This window comes from Marmota monax, unplaced genomic scaffold, assembly GCF_021218885.2.
Source record: "Marmota monax isolate L192 unplaced genomic scaffold, Marmota_monax_Labrador192_F-V1.1 WCK01_AAM20220418_F8-fsc00193, whole genome shotgun sequence".
Lineage (NCBI taxonomy): Eukaryota > Metazoa > Chordata > Mammalia > Rodentia > Sciuridae > Marmota > Marmota monax.
Genome location: NW_026695203.1, coordinates 2,185,445 through 2,204,016, shown reverse-complemented (window position 1 = coordinate 2,204,016; position 18,572 = coordinate 2,185,445). Strand labels below are relative to the sequence as shown.

The window sequence follows — 18,572 nt, the reverse complement described above, 5'->3', positions numbered from 1 at the left end:
GTGTCCACACCTTTTAAACCTCACCGTAGGCTCCTTCATGGAGGAGCAGGAAAGAGTGAGCATAAGTAATTTCTCAAAATGTCGGGGTCTACAAATTTTTTTAAGAAGAGCTTATTAAGTACAAGAGGCTTGAATGGTAATCATTCTAGAAATAACTTTTGCATGATATTTTTAAAGAAATAAATATATTAAATTCTCTTTTGGGTACTGCAACAGGAAGCATTGTCCCATCTGTTAACATGAACTCTATTATTTCAAAGAAAATCAATGAGCTATTTGGGATAAGTTAAGTTAAGAGGTGTGATAGACTTGACATATCCATTCTCTGGGAAGCAACCAGGCTTGTAATGAATTTGAGCTTCAAATGTGTCCATCATAGAAGAGCTCTGAATCATGGCAGTGTGTCTATTTTGGATGGAATAACACGTGGTGTAGTTGATTAAAAATATGGCAGTGTTTCCCACACGATTCCAGAGTAACAGCAATAATAACTTGGCTTTATTGTGTTGTGTCATTCAGAGGGCTCTATCTGCTAGGATTTTATCACAGGGGTTTTAAAACTTGAGATTTAAAGCAAAGTAAGAAAAGCAACCTAATATATGCATTCGCTAGGAAGTGTCCATACTATTGCTACAACTATAAAAGAAAAACAGAGCAAACAAATCATACGATCTGGCTCTAATTCCCCACCGAGGTGTGTCTACATATATAATGTGCTGCAGGTAAAACAGGAAAGATCTTTTGTAAGGTGGTCACCACAGTATTGTAGCTGATAGTTACAGATACTGAGTAGATCTAAGACTACATACATGGGACAGTATTATCTCATAGAATTCAATGGAAAATCAAACCAACGACCCAAGGTGCACGCCTTTCCCTGTTCTTCCTCTCTCTCTCCGGTTGTGTTGATCACATCCATCTTTCTTCCAGCCACCTGTGTGGGCTGGAGCCCTCAGAGAAGTGGCAGAGAGTGAGGTCTCTGAAAACTGGAAAACTGGTTCTCTTTGCCCTTTTCTTCCCTTTTCCAATTTACAGGACACAAAAAGAAATATTATATGAACACAAACCAGTTACTACGACAGCCCATTAAAAGTTGACTCTATGCAAAAGGAAGAGGATGTTGGAGGCCATATGGATGGATGTACATCAGTTTTTTTTTTTCTCAAGAAAAAATATCCACATTCTAAGGGCTCTTAAAAATGTAAAAAACTTGCCCTGTTACCACGGGATTTTAGAACACCTCTAAACACGCACAAAATAAGACAGATATTACCTACAAATTCAACCATTGCTTAAACTCTAAAAGCATTTTCTGTATTATTCTGTTGTGATACGGAAGGGGGAACTCAGCTATAAAGAAATATTAAAAAGTATTTTTATAGTGATCAGTCTCAAGAATATTCTGTCGCTTGCCTTCCCCAACTTGTGCTGATATTTTAAGGATGTGCTCAGGAGTATGAAGCGGGGTGCTCTTGTCCCTTTCCCTTCTCTCTACAAGTCCCCCCTCCCTATCCCATGGCCAAATCGCCACCCCTTAAATGAGCCATTCCTTTTTGCTCTCATCAATGGTCTCTGTGAAATTGGGGTCGTTGTTCATGATGGCAGCATCGGCGCTCTCCGCGGACTCGGCTCCCTTGGCTTCGTTGGTGTGGTAGGTGCCCTTGTGACGGAACATGTACCGGATGAGGAAGACCAAGGTGCAGAGGATGGTGAAAATCACCACGGCAATGACCCCTGTGGAGGCAGGAGAGGTACCAGAGTTAAGCACATCTCGCTGACCCTCTCCCACATATAGCAGACTCCCAAACAGCAATCACCATGACGATGACAGAAGGGAAATGTGGCTCGTTTGGGGCCACAGGTGGGTAACAGGAACAACCAAGGCAAGCCAAAGTGACAAGGATAGTCGACAAATCATAGGAAGCATCAGCTTTCAGACCCTGGACAACAGGTGGTGCCTGAAAACAGAGAGCCCCAAAGATGATTTTTTATGCTTTTCCTAGTTTTCTGGCTGGTAGCAATTTCTGTACAGCAGTGTAGGGAGGGGTTGTATGAGAAAAACACAGTGTTCCCCCAATGGATGGTAGAGGAGAGAGAGGATGTGGTCTGCATAGCAAGAGCTCTGTGGTCTGCACAGAAGTCTCTGGATCTGTGGCTGAATAGTGACTCAGGAGCAATAGGCCGAACAGGGCTGGAGATGCTCATGTCTCCACCAGGCACAGTGGAGGGACACCACTAAACGACCAGAGCATTTTCTATAGATTATGAAGATGTTTTGCTGAAATAGGCCTTCAGTAGAGGCGACCCAGAATTTCCCCTTAAAAAACTTTGAAATGGACTTTGAAATCAAGCTGCCTAAAACTGAATTGCCTGCCCAAACAAACCTCAAAATTCATTACACTAAGATAATAAAACCCCCAAAGGTAGTGTAATGTTAACAATGTTAGCACCCAATAGAAAATTACTAAGCAAGCAAAGAAAAAAATGAAAAGGTGGGAGAACATCACTCAACCAGGAGAAAAATCAGTCAATCAGGAGGAGATCCAGAAATGACAGAGACAATGGAGGTAGCAGATAAGGTCCTAAGCAGACACCTAGAGTGACAAAGTGGAGTAGCTACACTAACACGAGAGAACAGATAAGGTTATTCAAAAGAACAAAGAGCATTTGATAATGATAAGTCAGTTATCCAAGACACATGAATTCAACTGCGTGCATGCCTGACAGAACATCCACAGTGAGTGAAATGAAGACAGGAGGGAACATGAGACAATCCACCATTACGGCTGGAGATGCCAACACTCATCTGTTTGTAATTGATAGAACAATTAAACGGAAAACCAGTAAGAATCTGCAACACCTGAACAACACCAAGTTTAACAAGCTGCAGATTGGGAGGAAATATTTATAATACCTATGTCTGACCAGGAACTTGTATCCAGGACATAAAAAGAACACTTATAAGTCAATAGAAGTCAGCCAATCTAATTGAAAAAGTGGAGAAAGATTTTAACAGATACTTCATGAAAGACTTACCCATGGCGACAGGCTCATGAAAAGATGCTCAACACAAGTGATCAGATAGAGGTGCACATTAAAAACACAGAGACACAACAACTCATCCACAAGAGTGGATAGATATGAAGATTGACAATACCAAGAGTTGGCAAGATTGTGGGGCCACTTGAGCTCTCAGATACTGATTGTGGGACTGTTAAGTGGTTTAATCACATTGGAAAACTATATGGCAGTGTCATGGTTTGGCGGTGTCATGGTTTGGATATGAGGTGTCCCTCCATAGCTCCTGTGTTAATGTAGAAGGTGAAATGATTAGACTATGAGAGCTGTAGCCTCATCAGTGGATTAACCCATTTGATGGATTAATAATTTAAATGGATTGAATGATAACTGTAGGCAGGTTGGGCATGACTGGATGAAATGGGTCACTGGGGGTGTGCCTGGGGAATTATATATTTTGTCCTTGGCTTCTCAAGCTCTCTCTCTGTCTCTGCTTCCTGGTTACCACGAGGTAAGCAGATTCACTCTGCCATGATGTTCTGCCTCACTCAGGCCCAGAGCAAAGGAGTCAGGAGATCATGAACTGAACCTCTGAAACTGTGAGCCCCAAATAAATCTTTCCTCCTCTAAGTTGTTCTTGCCTTCAATGGAAAGCTAGCACTGGATGTTTTTATAAAGTTAAATATTCACTTTCCATAATATCCAGTGATTGCAGGGCTAGGAATTACCAAAGAGAAATGAAAACTTATGTTCCCTTAAGACTTGTGCAAAGAACATTCATGGCAGCTTTATTCATCATAGCCCAGGTCTGGAAACAAACCAACAAGTGATCAGCAGGTAAGTGGATAAAACAAATTACGGTATATTCATGTGATGGAATTCAACTTGGCAAGAAAAATAAATGAACTATTGATAGACACAGCAATGTGGGTAGATCTCGAAGACATTATGTCAGTTGAACAAAGAAAGGCATGAAACATTACATGCTCTCAGATTTCCAGTTACGGAGTGCTAAGGGAGAAAAAACTCATCTATGGTGACAAACGGCAAACCAGAGGTTGCCTGGGCTGGGGAGGGTGGTGTGTGTACACAAGGCAGTGAGGTCTGCTCAGGAGGGTGGGATGTTCTGCTGCAGTGCTGGTGGATGTGAGTGTTCCCATTGGTCATAAGCCATCCCACTGCTGCATTGACAGGTGAACATTATGCTTTAATTAAGTAGATTATAAAAAAGCCAAAGAGCAAAAAACAATCAGGATGGGGACTTTGATGACGTTGTTCCTGAGCTTTGGACAATGTGAAGTGAGCACCCTTCTGAATAAATTTTAATTTTATAGTTGTATATGTTTCTTAAAGCTGTCTACTGTCTTCCCTTGGGAAGAAACTGGCTGAGTTTAAAGTCCCCGATATGCTTACGACGTTGGCTGTACTCAGAGAGGCAGGAATCAGGAGCAGCAGGGAGAGAAGTGGGCAGTGGCAACTGAGCCCTCAATGCTGATCCAAGCCCGAGGGCCCGTGCTAGGGGAGTCAGTGACTCAGCAGCTCCCAGGGTGGGAAGACAGACTGGAATATTTTATGTACCCTGGCTGTTGGATTTTTCAAAGTTTTTGTTAAGATATCTGAAGTCAAATGGAGAATTCCTTCCCATTTTTCTAGTGAGCTGTTCTGGAACATTTGGAATGTGAGAGGGTGAGAGTGAAAGGAGAAGAGGCTAAAGAAATGTCCTGGGTATTGTCACTGCTGCTTACCTAAGTCCTCTGATTCTGTCTGGCTCACCCTAACATTCTCATTTTTACAATCCAGCATTAAAAAGTAGCTGGGTTATATTTATCACCATTTCTCAACCTTATTTCATAACTTTATGTCATATTTAAATGACAAATGAATGATATAAAAATCTAGAAAATTCTTCCTCCCTCTTCCTGGGCTACTATTTTATTGAGAATCGTTGCTTTCCACAGGTGAATAGGCACACAGACTCCTGTTCTCGGTCACCCACCTCCAATGATAGCCGAGTTTCTGTTGACTCCATTTCTTATAGCTTGTCCTTGTCCTGGATTATATGGGAAATCAGCACTGGCTGTAAGAGAGAAAAGAAGAGTCAAGTAAGTATAAGAGTCAAGTGTACCATTAGTCCCAAATAGTTGGATAGCTATTTCTTATATGACTTTTTGACATCTCTTACTTTCCCAAATGAAATCTCCATTTCAGATGGCCCCATCTTTTTTTTTTTTTCTCCTGAAAGAATCCAAGAAATCCCCACCCCTGTTCTTGCTGTTCTTCTTTGCACAGGCCTAGGTAAACACTGGCTCATTGGAGGAATACTAGAGAATTCTAGATCCTCCAGGGGCTGGTTGCAGGACCCCTCGACCCCTACGGTACCGGATTCATGGCTGTTCTAGTCACTCATGTACTCCGTTGTATATGACCTTCATAATCCTCTAGTATGATTTTAGTAATCTCTAAATGACTTATAATCCCTAACACAGTTTAATGCTATGCAAACAGCTATTTATGCAATACTGTTATGCAAGGGAAAAATGGCAAGAAAACGCAGGTGTGTTTTTTATTTTGGTGGCAGGTAACAGGGATTGAACCCAGAGGCACTTAACCACTGAGCCACATCCCAGCCCTTTAAAAATATTTTCTTTAGAGACAGGGTCTTGCTGAGTTGCTTAAGGCCTTGCTAAGTTTCTGAGGTTGGCTTTGAACACACAATCCTCCTGCCCCACCCTCCGGAGCTTCTGGGATTACAGTGCGCTGCTGTGCCTGGCAGTGCAGATGCAATTTTAAAAAATGCTTTCAATCTGCATTGGCTGAGACTGCAGCTACAGAAACCTTAGGCATGGAAGGCTGACTATGTTTTCTTATGTTTGCCTGAAATCTGTTCCCGTCCACTTTGATTCCATACACAATTGGAAAGGTAGATGAGCTTTTTACAGCATCTGTTTGAAATGTAATAACTTTCTTAAACTAATATTTTACATGGGTCTAATAAAACACCATACACTTCATGAATTTGTAAAGGGGCAAAATTTCATAAAAGAAGAATTAATATTCTTCTCTTTTTGAGAATATTAATGGCTGAATCAATTTCTGTTACAAAAACCAAGAAACCATTTTGTTAAATTGAGATGTTTCTCTAAGATAAAACAAATTTCAAGTACCCAAAAAGCAAATAGACCCTGAAGTATTTCTGTAGGTCAGTGGAGAGTCTATTATAATTCATACAAGCAAATTCAACTTCAAAACTACTTTGCATTGTGGGATTTCAGTTTGGGAAGTTAAGGTAATTCTTCCATTGAAGGCAGCTTTTCCCTGAGCCAAACAGAAACAACCACCTTGTTCTCAGGCAGACCTATGGTTGCTGGATAGCACCAAATTAGTGCAAAAAAATATTTTAAAAGTAGATGTTTGGTGTAATATAGTGTGTATACACCAAGAATATAGTAGTTGTTATGACTGACTTAGTTTTCTAAGGCTAATTTATTCCTGGCTAGAGACGTCCAAGAACCTCCAAGATAAAGAAACAAAGTGGGTAGGCCCCTTCTCCTCCTGGTTCCTGGAAATGTGCCGACCAAAGAGGGAGACTTCAGATTCCACCAGCAAGTGTGACTGAGCCCTTTCTCTTTTTAAATTGGTTATTCTTCCCAGGAAAATTATTCTTTCCTAGATGTATATAGTCCATATTATCTCAGAAGGCTCCTGACCTTCTACAGGTGGTCATGAGCCTCCCAACATGAACCTTCAAAATATTTTAGGTATGGTTACAAAAATGCCATGGTGGTTTTTTTAATTCTATAATATGATATTCATGACACCATGAAACAAGTTACTTTTCTGCCTCAGATAACACAACCCACAAACCATAGCATGGCTTCTCTCTGCTCCAAAACCCACCTTGCCTCCTTGGCCCCAAACTTCAGAGAAACATAGGTACTTAGAGACATTGGTGGCCTCTCCCCAGTTCAGTTCCCTTGATGTATATAAACAATGGTGGAAAGTATGGAAATAGTGGCAGAGGTGACCTGAGATGACTCCAGGAGAGTGACAATAGCTAGAGGATAGGATTGTGATGAGACTGAACTCCATGGCATGGGGAAGGGGGCCTCCATGGGCTGCATTTCTCTCCTGCCTCTTCCCCGAGGGGCAACTTTTCCCACTCAATATTCTGGGTTAACAGATCCCAATGCTTCAGGCCAGTGTGTCTTTGCTTACCCAGATGATGCTCGGTATCTGGACACCTGGTCTACCTTTCCTCTCTTTTTGCATCAGATTTTACCTCTTTCCTAAATGCATCCTCAGCCACCTCAGATTAAGTGGCTGACCCTCTTTGATGGCTATAATCTTCATTCTTATCACTCCTTACTGGGTAGATGTCCTGCTAAAGGCAGGGGCCAACCTTAACGATGTTTGCAGTTTCAATGAATAATAATGTACTAGCGGGAGCTAAATGGATGTTCATTGACTTGTATAATTACAATCAGTCCATTAAGTGTGGGTAAACATTTGTGTAGCCTCTCCAATAATCACCCTCCATGCAAGTGTAATTTAAAAAGTGAGCTGCCTACTCTCAACTAAAATCTTAAAACAAACCAGCATTCTTATTCTCCCCAACAAAGGAAATGAACATGTTGGGTACAGAAAAGATATTAATGATTCTTTGACCACTAGACTTTGGTAATTGTTAGAAAACCATTAATGGAAAACCCTCAGGTCGAAAGAAACCCTTATGAAATTCAAAGACAGAATTCTGTTGTGTGTATGTATGCGTGTGTGTGTGTTTTTTTTTTCCAGGAGCATCCCTGTTTTCATGGCTTTATTTATAACTTAAGCCTGGTTGTCTTAATGCATGGGAATGCTCAGTCCCTTGAGGCAAAGCTACTTTATTCTGGCAAGCAGAGCAATTGCTATTTTGATAGATATATTTCATTGTAACTGTCCTTTCCCCTGGGTTACCAAGAGCCTCTTGGGAATGCATGTAGAGAAAAATGGTGGCCAAGAAATACGGCTGAGATGGATGACGAAGCTCGTTTATGGCACATGCTCTGTTCTGCTAACTTCCATGTCCCCCACCCCGCCACCATTTGCTGGAGAACTAAGGAATTTTAGGGTATTGGAGCATTAAGAAATATATATTTTGAGAAACATAACGAATAGGTCTGAATTTAGAATGTTAATTCAAAGTAGACTAGATGGATATTAGCTATTTCAGGACCCGACTTGCATCCTGTAAGCACAGACGGTATTCGACACACTCTTTTTCTGGATTGCCCAGTGTCACCAAATGATGATAACCAACCACCAAGCAGGGCGTCCTCCCAGCACTGACTTAATTTCTAACAGAAGTGTGTGTATTTCTGCATATTTACCTTGCTCATGTCCTTCTTGTTCATCTGGTCATCCCCAGTATTATGCCCACAGACCATGTTCCCTTTGCATCTCCCAAGGATTGGATTTCTTCCCCTTCTCTACCCAGCACAGGCCAGCAGGCACAATTTTGGAGGAACTGATGATGGGAGATTCTGCTCCCAGAAGCAGGCTTAGTGAACAGCCTGGCTGAGGCTTCAGAGCCCACCCAAGATGCATTGCTACCCTTCTCACCCAGAGAAGGCAAATATGTTATAGGTCCCCAGACATATTTAGACATGGTCACGTTTGCACTCTAACACACAGATGTTCTTTTTCACTGTCTCTGACTTGCACATGTGAAGCAATCAGAGAGCTCACCACTGGCACCCCCTTTCCCTTCCTCCATTTCCAGGTTGCAAAAAACCCAAGAAGTAACAACCAAGCCTACTTTGTGTGAGCAAGTCTAGTGCAAGTTGTTCCTCATAATCACACAGATAGAGTAGGACGGTTATGAATTGGAAGTAGGTGAGAAAGAGCCTTCTTTCCTTCCCTCCAAAGAATAGAATAAATGACTGTTGGATCCCCCTTCTAAAGTTGTTTTGCTCTTCCTTTCCATTCTCGAAAGGCCTTATCACAAAAGCAGGAGGGCAGTCTTGCTAGCACGTCCTTTGCTGTGTGCTGGGCGGTGCCCAGTGTGGTGTCCTTCTCTCAGCAGCTGACACACCAGGACTCTCCAAGGTGAGGGACAAGCTCCAAACTCCAGCAAAGACCCCAAGTTACCACATGGGTAGTTTATATGTGCTGAGTGACAGGACTCGAAATTCTAAGAATATCCGAAGAGAGTCATTGCTTGGGCTGTAGTTTCCTCGCCCAGCCTGCTCTCTAGGGCCCAGTCTACACCTAAGGTTCTGTGACCGTGGAACAACTCTCAAAGCAAAATGTTGTAAGAATGGCAAAATACCAAGAGGTTTGTTACAGTGGACTTCACCTAGAAGCATTTTCCTTTTATTTTATTTATTGATTGCATGTCGCTGGGCTTTGAACCCAGGGCCTTATGCATGTTAGGCAAGTGCTCTACCTTTGAGACCCATCCCCAGCCCCATCATTTTCCTTTTATTGTGGAGTACCACGGTGGTTCACACCTGTGATCCCAGAGGCTTGGGAGGCTGAGGCACGAGGATTGCGAGTTCAAAGCCAGCCTCAGCAAAAGTGAAGCGCTAATCAACTCAGTGAGACCCTGTCTCTAAATCATTATATATATATATATATATATATATATATATATATATATATATATATATATATATATATATATATATATAAAGAGGCATCAGGAGATGCCTCTTTTTCCAGGTTGCTGTCTACACTATCTCTATGCAATAATCAGCATGGTTGCATGGTCAAGGAAATCTGCTAAGCCAGGTTGTTTTCCTGCTGTGCATGGGGTGAATGTGGAGGCAGACAAAAGCCTTTTGATATCAGTAAGCTTCTGACTGCACCTGTCTTTCAGCTGCTGAGTGGGAGAACATTCCACATGATGGCAGCATCGGTTGAGCTGTGTGCCAGTCTAAGAATTCAGAACCAATGTGGTGGAAGAGGAGGAACGTCAGTTTCATCTGAACCCCTGTGGGGTTATTATCATAACAGAAGCACAATACTATGGCTAGAATAGGACCAGGAATAGTGCTAATTGTGCTTTCAAACAGCATTGTCAGAATATAAATTTGGATGGCATTTATAGAATGTGAGAAATTAATCAAAGAGCTTTCAAGGCAGGTGCTTGAGTACTAGAAACATCTTAAAAGGCCTTTGTAAGATCAGAATATTAAAAAGAGATTTGAATTCTTTAGCTTCCAATTTCTTGTTGATCCTTGTGAAAGGGTGGGAGGAAGGATGGAGTAAAGCGTTTTTTACTACAGAAGATAATTTCGGCGGTTGTTGTTCTTATTTTCTAAGTTTCAAAATACAGAAAATTGTAGACTTTAGGCTCAGAAACCAATTGCAAATAAAACACATTTAAGTGCACATAAAAATAAGTTGAGATTATCTACCATAAAAACCTCCCCAAATGAAAGGCACTAAAAGCTTCAGGTTGTCACATATCAGAGACGAAACAATTAGATGGGATCTGACATCTCCTAGAGAAGAGATCTCCATGGAAACCACTGGTGCTTTAGCATCAAAAGTGATAATTTGAAGCACTTCAACACAACTGCTGCTATTAATTATAATTTAATTTAAATTGCAACATTAGTTTTGCAGCAGGGCAGGCTGGATGATGAATCTACACCCTTATTCTTCTCAGCTTCTTTCTTTCATTTCATTTTCTCTTTTCAAATCTGAGTTATATGGCAGAAAATAATTTTTTTTCCCAATTAATTTGTCTGGCCATTCACTATTGACAGATATTTCAGAAATAGGAAAACAAATGGCTATTCACTAAGATGCAGAAAGTACAAGAAACATTCTTTTATTTTAAAGAGATACTGCTGATCCTGCTTTGGGGAGGAGAGGTTTCTCAGCGTCAGCAGGTTTTTACGTAGGCTGAACAACATGGGGATTCTACCTGTGTGGCCTGATGTCATTTGATATCTTTATCCTTCACTTCAGCTTCTCAAGAAAGCTAGCTACCAGAATTTCCTATGTCAAGGGGTAAAGGAATTTTGCATCTTTGACTTCTAACTTGAGAAGTTAAAAAGCCAGACATCACCAGCTTCTTAAATGAGAGAGGAATGGCAGCCACTGGCATGATTGTCTAAGATCCAGTGACCAAAAGAGGTTAATTGAGTGAAATGAAACAGCCTAAATGAACTTGTCACCATTTGCTACTTGTCATAATTATTTAGAAAATACGAGCTTTTATGTGAAAAGGACTGAAAGAGCAATCCGTTTTGTAATCTTTCCTCCTGACATCTGTTTCTCAGTGAAATTCTGACTCTTCTTAATTGCCTTTCAAAAAAAAAAAAAAAAAAAAAGATTTACTGCTGTGCCCAGACAAGGGTGACATTGCATTCTTCTGTCAGATTAACTATAATCAGGTATTTAAATTGGATATAGCTCATTATTGATAGACACGCAGACTTTGTGTTTCGGAAAATAAACCAAGATAAGATAGACAGTATCTATTTTCATATTAGACAAATAGGTCTTGCTATTTCTCAGGTGGGCAAATTGTTCATTCTTTCATGTTTGGTTATAATTATTTATAAATCAATCGTCAAAGTTATTGCTGGATAATGTGATGGGCACTTGCAGATGATCGATTGTTACTGCCAGCGTTGACAGATTGCACCTCTTTCTGTATCAGAGCAGGTGAAAACCACAACAGAGAGTGACTAACTCAAAGCCCCATGGCTGGCAGGTGCTGCAGTCACCAGGACCTGAGACGTCATTGGATTTCTCATTCTGGCATTTTCCTGTAGCTCTTGGACATCTTGCACATTGAGGTAGGAGCCCCAGAGCAAGGGCCATGGGGCGGCTGCGTGGTGCAGGGCTGCCCTACTGACACTAGCATGCTCCTCTTGTTGAGGTTGGTTGTCACTTCTGTCCCTATTTGCCTTGGGGTGTTTCCAAATTCCTGTGGACCTTAACAGGAGTGTGGGAATGAAGACATCCCAAATCTGGGGGGGGGGGGATGTGATAAATTTGGGAATTACCATTCAGACCCCATCTAGGGAGACACTATTTCTCCTGCTCTGTGGGTTTTGGACCACACTAGAGGACAGGGGTGGGGGGCGGTGGGGAGGACAGCAAATAATTCCTTTCAGGATGAGTCTTTGCCCCTGTTGCCTGGTGTTCCTTGGCCTTGGGAAAGTTACTATGCCTCGTTAGGCCCTTTCCTGTCTATGTATCTTGGGGGAAAGCAAATTGATTTGGAAGTGCTCTAGTTCAGAACTTTCAAACAAGCATGCAAATCACAGGGATCTCTTTAAAATGCAGATTCTGACTGAGCTGGTCTGGGTGGGGCCTGGGGGTCTGTATTTCTAATAGACTCCCAGAGTGCTTGAATACCTAGCTCCCTTTGAATCATAGAACTTTAATTGAGACCCTTGGTGGTTCCTATCTCCAGCTGTTCTTTGTGTGCATGTATTTTAATTTAATGTGGTGCCTGAGAGGGAATGGAAATAATTCCTTCTGAGAACCTTGTCTTTTTTTTTTCTTCTTCTCAGATGAGTCATTTGTGCTTTTAATGATCTGGATGCCAGAATGCCCTACGGTTCCATTTCCTTCAGCTCTATTTCTTTTCAGTGTTGTGAAAGTTAGAATGGGAATACTGCTTTAGCTTCTGACTGTAGTTTTTCATGTAAGGGTGAAAGTCTATTTCTAATCCACATTAAGATAAGTTTAAAGCTAAATGGGTAAGGCGTTTAATAAACAGTTATCTTAGGTATGTCTGTGAACACCTTCCCTGGTTCAAAACAAAAATACAAGGTGGTTTTCTAAAGCAAGTGCAAAATATCTGGACAGTGGAACTCAGGTTCTCGAAGCATTCTAAGGCATAAATGAGACAAATGAATTATTAACAATCCTGGATCATTGTTTTTCTGGAGTTTATGGATTTGGTTTCTGAAAAGCATTCTTGTTTCCTTGATGATTCTTGCCTGGTATGGGGTGGTGCAGTGATGGAGCATGCCAACTCGGGGTGGAAAAGGCATATTATGGTGTGTTAAATATCCCAGTGCATCAAGTGACTGACCATGGCTTTATGAAATGCTGGCCAGGGATCTGGATGTTCACCAGGCCTGGTGGGCACACCTGTTCTACGAGAGTCTCAGCTAAGATAATCTGTGGTTTCCCTTATCAGCAAAGCAGTGTAGGCCAGAATTGGCTGTCTGCAGAATTGTGTAAATGGCCTCAGTTTCCAAGAAGGTGGTTGAGAAAAATACTGATAGAAGCAGGGGAAAGCAACTGGTCATAATGAGGAACCACAAATGGACATTTTAAGGAATTCCCTGATATCCTTCATCCTTCCATGTAGAAGGGAATTGGCATGGTCCTCAGATTGGAGTCTTCAGGAGACCCTGGGTCTATCCTCTTCAGGCTTAAGAGACACCCCATGGGGCAAGTATTAGAGAAGCTTTGGACATCTGGGATTTATGACATGGGAACTTGAGAAGAACCACTTTTCTGTCATCTGAGACCTGATTAGGAGATGAGTTCCATCACTGTGGGAACCGACAGGCACATGCCATCATTTTGGGAATCAGGCGAGGAGGAGGGTCCTTCTACTGCCCCTCTGTGCAGGTTCCTAATCAATTCAAAGGCCACAATTTATAGATGGCTCTCCTGGAAATGGCTGGATGCTACTGGTTGGCTTTTGTCACCATCATATGTCTTTTAAAGGAGTAGAGTGAAGAATAAAATGCATTTTAAAAAAGACTTAATCTTCTGCTGAAGCCTCTGCCTCTCAATTTGTAGAAGCTGCAGCCTCCAGCTTGAGGTGCCCAACATGCTCCTGCTCTTTGGACAGGCTCTGCCCATATTTATGGGATGTCTGCATGACGGCTGCTATTTCATCAGAATGTGAAACTGGCCCTTTTTATTCCTAAGTTTCCAGAAACTGGTACCTGGAGGAGGAGGGTGCTGAGAACACAGTGGAGCAGGCCCAGATGGCAGACGCGGGCAGATCCTGCTCCACCGAGTGGTCTACGGGGGAAGGGGAGTGAGCAAACATAAAGCGCTTTTAAAAATTAATTCTGCACATATATTAAGTCTTTTATCAATGCCCCTCTGGGCCCTTGGTTTTGAAATACTCTTTTTAGTTGCATTAGCACCCCAATCCCAAGACAATGCCTCTTTTTCTAAGACAGCTGACTTCAGAAATTGAATATAAAAGCTCCATGCTCAATATATTTCCATTACCGTTTGAACTATTTTCTTCTCGAATTAACTGTAGACCTCAGAAGACAAATGTCTTTGCTTGTTGGTCTGTGGAAGGGCTAATGGTCATTAGAGGAGCCGGTAAAACAAACTCTCCTTGGTTATTAAGCTGCCTAGTGCTTCCCCACAAACGGATCCCCTGGTGCTGGCTCATGTTGTTACAAAGATAATATGATAAGCTCCTAGCACAAGCCACGGCTCTGTCACAGCTTCTCTTCTCCTCATGTCAACAGAGTGTGAAAAAATATTTAATTGGCTCTAGCAGCCTTGAGGATGATTTAGTCCATATTGGGGCGGGGCCGGGGGAGAAAAAAATGGGAAAAAAAAGAGATGTGTGTTTAGCAGTAGTGATTTCACCTTCATGTATGCAAATTATACACCATTCTAGAAACACCAGCTATTTTTACCTCCATGTATGCAAGTTATGCACCATTCTAGACTTCCGTATCATAGTTAAAGGATGGGAAAAGGAGATACTAAAATAGATCAGAATAAAGAAGTGGAATTCTTTATGTTTAAATTCAAATTTTTCATTAGGAGGGCTGGGCATGCAGTCAGGGGTAGAGCCCCTGCCTAGCATGTGTGAGGCCCTGAGTTCCATCCCCAGCACTGGGGGGGTAGGGAAGCTGGAAAAAGCTCTAACTCAGCAAGGGCCACTGAACTTTAGACCTGACTGTGCTACTCTCTGTACACTTTTGAGCAAGAATTTCTGGGGATGGAAACCAGCTAGCAGGATTTCTACAAAGCTCCCTAGGTAGCTCTACCGTTCAGGCAGGTAGATCACACCATTGCTGCTTTTTCAATATTTGCAGAGGAAACAGATTGCATTTATTTTCTCTGGGAGGCATTTTTCTTATCTTTAAAATATGGCTAAAAATGTCCAGTTAGCCTACGTTTTTTTTGGGTTACTGCATTGAAAGCACTTTGGCAATTGAAGTCATTTACAAAATCATCATTACTTTTGTTTGTATCCTTTACAGTTTTCTAAAAGTTAAAATTCCTAAGTAAATGACTGAGTCCACCGCGCGACCAGCATGCTGGTTTCATACAAGAGGTTCGTAGCATAGAAGTTAACTAGTGAGATCAAAATAAACACACAAGACTCAATTACCTTTTTCTTTGAGCAGGTCCCAGACGGCCCTCCCTCTGGCTCTCGCCTTGAACCACCCGGTGGGGCAGCAAGGCTTACTCAGGACTAGCAGGAGAGAGAGAGAGAGAGAGAGAGAGAGAGAGAGAGAGAGAGAGAGAGAGAGAGAGAGAGAGAGAGAGAGAACGCCAGGGAGTGGCCTTTTATTGGGGAACAAGAAATTCAGGGGAAAATTCCATCCAATGAAGGTCGAGGGGGGCAGCATTCCAAGGTCAGGGTCAGTGATTGGTCTCAGGATCAATGGTCAGTCACACCCCCACATGGACAGGCTCTTGGACCTGGAGAGGGTGGGGATAGCTCCGACACAGTTTGGCCAGAACGCCTCACACCCAATCAGGGAGGTGCCTAATCACTTGCGAGAATGGCTTCCCACAACTGAGACCATTTTTAGCTTTTTCTAAGAAGGATTTTCAAAGTGATTCATCTTATCTTCTCTCATCAAAATAACTGCATCCCACATTCTTATGGATTTTAATGTACATTTATACTTTAACGTAAAATAGATTTAATTTTTTAAAAGCCTTTCATGGTTGCTCCTTGGTTGCTCCTAGGCAAAAACTCGAGAGCAGAATCAGAATCTGACTGTGTCTTTAGACATTTCTGAACAGTATGGTAGCAGGTGGAATCATCCATAGATCTCAGAGGAATGAATCACCTTATCATTTATTCATTATCTGCATCTACACAGCGACTTTCCTGTGAAAATCTTGTGACTGTGGCTCAAAAAGATAATGTGGATAATCTTTCTGCCACTTTTGAGGCCACAGGCCTAGAGACACAAGGTCCTGATTTGCCAGCAAATGTGGAACTGGCATTTATTTCCAAGTGGGACAGGCGGGGACTCCCTGGGGACAGGGAGAACTCACCCAGGGATTCTACCACAGTGTTTTTTAAAATGATGAATTGGCAAAAGAGGTGATGCTCATCATTTGGAGAGTTTTTTGTGCGACCCTGAATGTCCCTGTAGCCCAGTGATGGGAGGCCATAGAGTTGCCTGTGTGAGATGAGAAGGTACTCAGAAGTGGGGTACAGGAGGAGGCCTCAAGGTGGGGGAACAAGAACCACTGAGCTTAACATTCTTGGGGCCCCAGAAAGGAGCCAAAAATGAAGGCTGTATCCTGCTGGAGTTAGTGGTTCTACCATCAACAGAGAAGTCACCATGGCAACGGGTACCACTGGGTCACCCTGTACTTAGCCAGCCCCACGTGAGGAGGTTAACAGCTGAAAACACTGTCAGGCATAGACCTCGGAAATGCATCTTTGAGTGCTCTGCCAGGTGGAGTGGGGGTTGGGGGGCTGATGGTCTGGAGAGAAGGGGACAGGATCCTCAGCTGAATAGGGCGCACACTCTATAGCAGTGCAGGAAGGGAAAGAAAGCTAGAAAGAGTGGCCCAGGAAAACTGCCAATGAAGAAAAATCCACAGAAAGGCAGAAACAATGGCTCTAGACATTGTACCAAAGCTAGATGTTCGTGCCCTTTGAATCTTTAACGGTGGTGTTGCAGAGAGCTGGAAGCTGTTAGAAGGGAACCCAAGAGGCTTCGAGGGAAGGCAGCCCCCTGGCCCAGGCACACCTGCCCAGGAAGTAGCACCTGGGAGCTGCCAGAGAGGAGGATCCTGCTTCCCTTCGTTTTTAGCCATGTTTGTGACGTCATTTCCGTAATGTGGCTGAGCCCTGGAAGAGCACATTCCCCCACTGCTTCTCAGAACTCAGGCCTGCCAGTCTGCTCATTCAGGCATGTGGGGAGCCTGTGGCAACTCAAGCCAGTCTCTCTGCTCTTCCCAGGTCCCTCAGATAAAAGCCTAGTTAACACCCTCCACATCAGGACAGTGCACCTGGAGTGACAGTGCACCTGGAGTGACAGTGCACCTGTAGGTGGGGTTGGGACAGCAGAAGTGTTCTTAGTGGGAGCATTTGGCTTGGAGCTTAGATGTGCTGACTTTGGTTCATATTCCTGTACAAGAGAACACACACACACATACACACACACACACACATATGCACACTTACAGACACACAGCAATAATGAAAATAAGAGAGCTAAACATTCAAATTACAAAGTTAAAAAAGAGCAAATATAAATTTAAAGAAATAAAGATAAAAGCACGTGATAAGAATAAAACAAAAATCATAAAACTAATAAGGAAATTCAGGAGCTGCTGCTTGGAAAGAAAAAGGAAAAAAAGAAGATAACCTAATCAAGAAGAAAAAGGTGTGTGTGAGTGCAGGGGATGACATAAATATTCAATATGGAAAACTAAAAAGAAAATTTCTAGAATGAAAATTAAATTATTATAAAAGCTTATTTTGTTCAACTCGATGTAAATGAATTTGAAAACCTATTAAAATGCATGAATTTCTAGAAAAACATAAAGTCACAGAAATGATCTGAGATAAGAAAGGGAATCTAATTAGATCAATTATCATAAAAGAAATTAAGAGGGTTGTCAAAGACTGACTCAAACACAAAGCACCGAGCTCAAGTGGTCGTGCAGGTGAAATCTACCAGTTAATGTGTCAAGGCCAAGTTTATCATTGTCAATCAGTGTGGCCCAAGCAGCAGCAGCAACGTATCACCTGGGAGCATGCTGGAAACACACTATCTCAAATCCTCATCCTGATCAGCTGAGCCTGCCTTCTTCACTAATTCCCCACATAATTCTAAACACATTAGTTTCAATGACAATTGCTCGAATCATCATACTTGGAAAAGGACAAAGACGTTCAGCATGGTGCGATGGGGAGTCACAGGTAATCAAATTATGCATAGTCAACCCCAGTAAAAATTCTAGACAATCCTAATAAAGAGATAGGAATTCTTAAGTTCACATGGAAAAGTAAATGTGCAAAGATGGAGTGGAAAATTCTGAACAAACAGAATCAAAGGGACGTTAGCTCTATGAGATGTGAAATGCAATCATAAAACCTCAATGAGTGCTCAAAGTCTGCTTCCGTCTCATGAAGAGCCAGACCCAGTGTCACAGACCGGGAAGTCCAGAAGAAAGCTCACACGTGAAGGGCAAGTTAAACAGGAAAAAGGTGCAGGGAGAAGGCTCAGCCAATGGTGCCAGAATGACTGGTCCCACGGCTTCCCTCTGCAGGGCAGGGAGAATGCCCCAAAGGCCTCTCACTATCAGACACCCCTGGCTCTAGGGCCAGGTCCACCAAGGGGGAAAAA

The 18,572-nt window shown here is 42.4% G+C and overlaps 1 protein-coding gene across 1 annotated transcript in view; it reads right to left on the bottom strand.

The window, feature by feature from the left end:
- Positions 1 to 468: 468 nt before the first annotated feature.
- Positions 469 to 18,572, bottom strand: part of Cntnap2 (contactin associated protein 2) — a 1,911,322-nt gene continuing 1,893,218 nt past the window's right edge. The window contains exons 23-24 of the mRNA XM_058574358.1: positions 5,015 to 5,095; positions 469 to 1,734 (exon numbers count right to left, since the gene is read on the bottom strand). Of these exons, the coding sequence (XP_058430341.1) occupies positions 1,535 to 1,734; positions 5,015 to 5,095 (281 nt within the window). The 3' untranslated portion in view covers positions 469 to 1,534. The remainder of the gene's footprint in view (positions 1,735 to 5,014; positions 5,096 to 18,572) is intronic.